The sequence below is a fragment of the Pristiophorus japonicus genome, chromosome 30 (assembly GCF_044704955.1).
Source record: "Pristiophorus japonicus isolate sPriJap1 chromosome 30, sPriJap1.hap1, whole genome shotgun sequence".
Taxonomy (NCBI): Eukaryota; Metazoa; Chordata; class Chondrichthyes; family Pristiophoridae; genus Pristiophorus; species Pristiophorus japonicus.
Window position 1 is genome coordinate 13,183,730 of NC_092006.1, and position 1,111 is coordinate 13,184,840.

Genomic DNA, 1,111 nt, shown 5'->3' on the forward strand with positions numbered 1-1,111 from the left:
CTGACGGCCCTCCTCCCTCTCTCAGTGACATCACCTGTTGTCTGTAACCTGGCTTCCTGTGTGTGTGGGGGGGGGGGGGGGGGGGGGGGGGAGGTCAGAGGCAACAAGGGGACATTGTGAGATCAGCGCCGTTGCCCCCGGCGACAGGCCCAGTGTAGAGGGGCAGGTGGAGGTGTGGGCCCATACAGACGGTGACACTCGAGGGAGAGAGAGGGAGGCTGCAAACAGGAAGAAAAGCGTGCTGATCGTGTTGCTCAGAGCAGACCCAAGAAGCCCACCCCCGGACCCCCTCAGTCCGTGCCCTCGCTGTGAGAATGAGCAAATCCTCCCCCACTGCCCCCCAGGGGCCCCCCGCCTGCACAGAAGACTTCACCGAGACGGCGGCCGTGGTGATGGACAACGGCACCGGCTATACCAAGGCTGGCTTTGCCGGCGACGACAAGCCCAGCGTGGTGGTCCACTCCCTGGTGGGCATCCCCAACCAGACGGGCAACGACCCGCGCAAGGGGCCCGACTACTACATCGGCAGCGCCATCCCCAGTGACCCGTGGATCACCAAGACCCAGGTGGTCACCAAAGGCATCGTGACAGACTGGGACGCTCTGGAGATGCTCATGCACCACGTCTTCTACCATGAGCTGCGGGTGGCCCCTGAGGATCAGGCGGTGCTGCTCTCCGACAGCCCGCTGTCGCCCACCGCCAACCGGGAGAAGTCGGCCGAGCTGCTGTTCGAGAACTTCGGGGTGCCGGCCATGTACGTGGCCCACCAGAGCGTGCTGTCGCTGTACTCCATCGGGAGGATCAACGGCCTGATCATCGAGTCGGGCCTGGGGGTCTCCTACACGGTGCCCATCTACAACGGCTACACATTGCCCCATGCCACCTACCGCCTGGACCTGGCTGGGGGCAGGCTGAGCGAGTACATGGCCAAGCTGCTGGAGGAGTGCGGCAACACCTTCAGCCCCGAGGAGATGCACATCGTGCACAACATCAAGGAGACCTGCTGCTACGTGGCGCAGGACTTCAACAAGGAGATGGGGGCCAATGAGAACGACTACCTGACCGACTACAAGCTTCCCGACGGTCACATCATCACCATCGGCAACCAGCG

General features: G+C 63.6%; 1 protein-coding gene across 1 annotated transcript in view; it reads left to right on the forward strand.

The window, feature by feature from the left end:
* The first annotated feature begins 272 nt into the window (after positions 1-272).
* The window catches only part of LOC139240122 (actin-1-like), a 7,855-nt gene continuing 7,016 nt past the window's right edge, over positions 273-1,111 (forward strand). Inside the window, exon 1 of the mRNA XM_070868498.1 lies at positions 273-1,108. Coding sequence (XP_070724599.1) covers positions 315-1,108 — 794 coding nt within the window. The 5' untranslated portion in view covers positions 273-314. The remainder of the gene's footprint in view (positions 1,109-1,111) is intronic.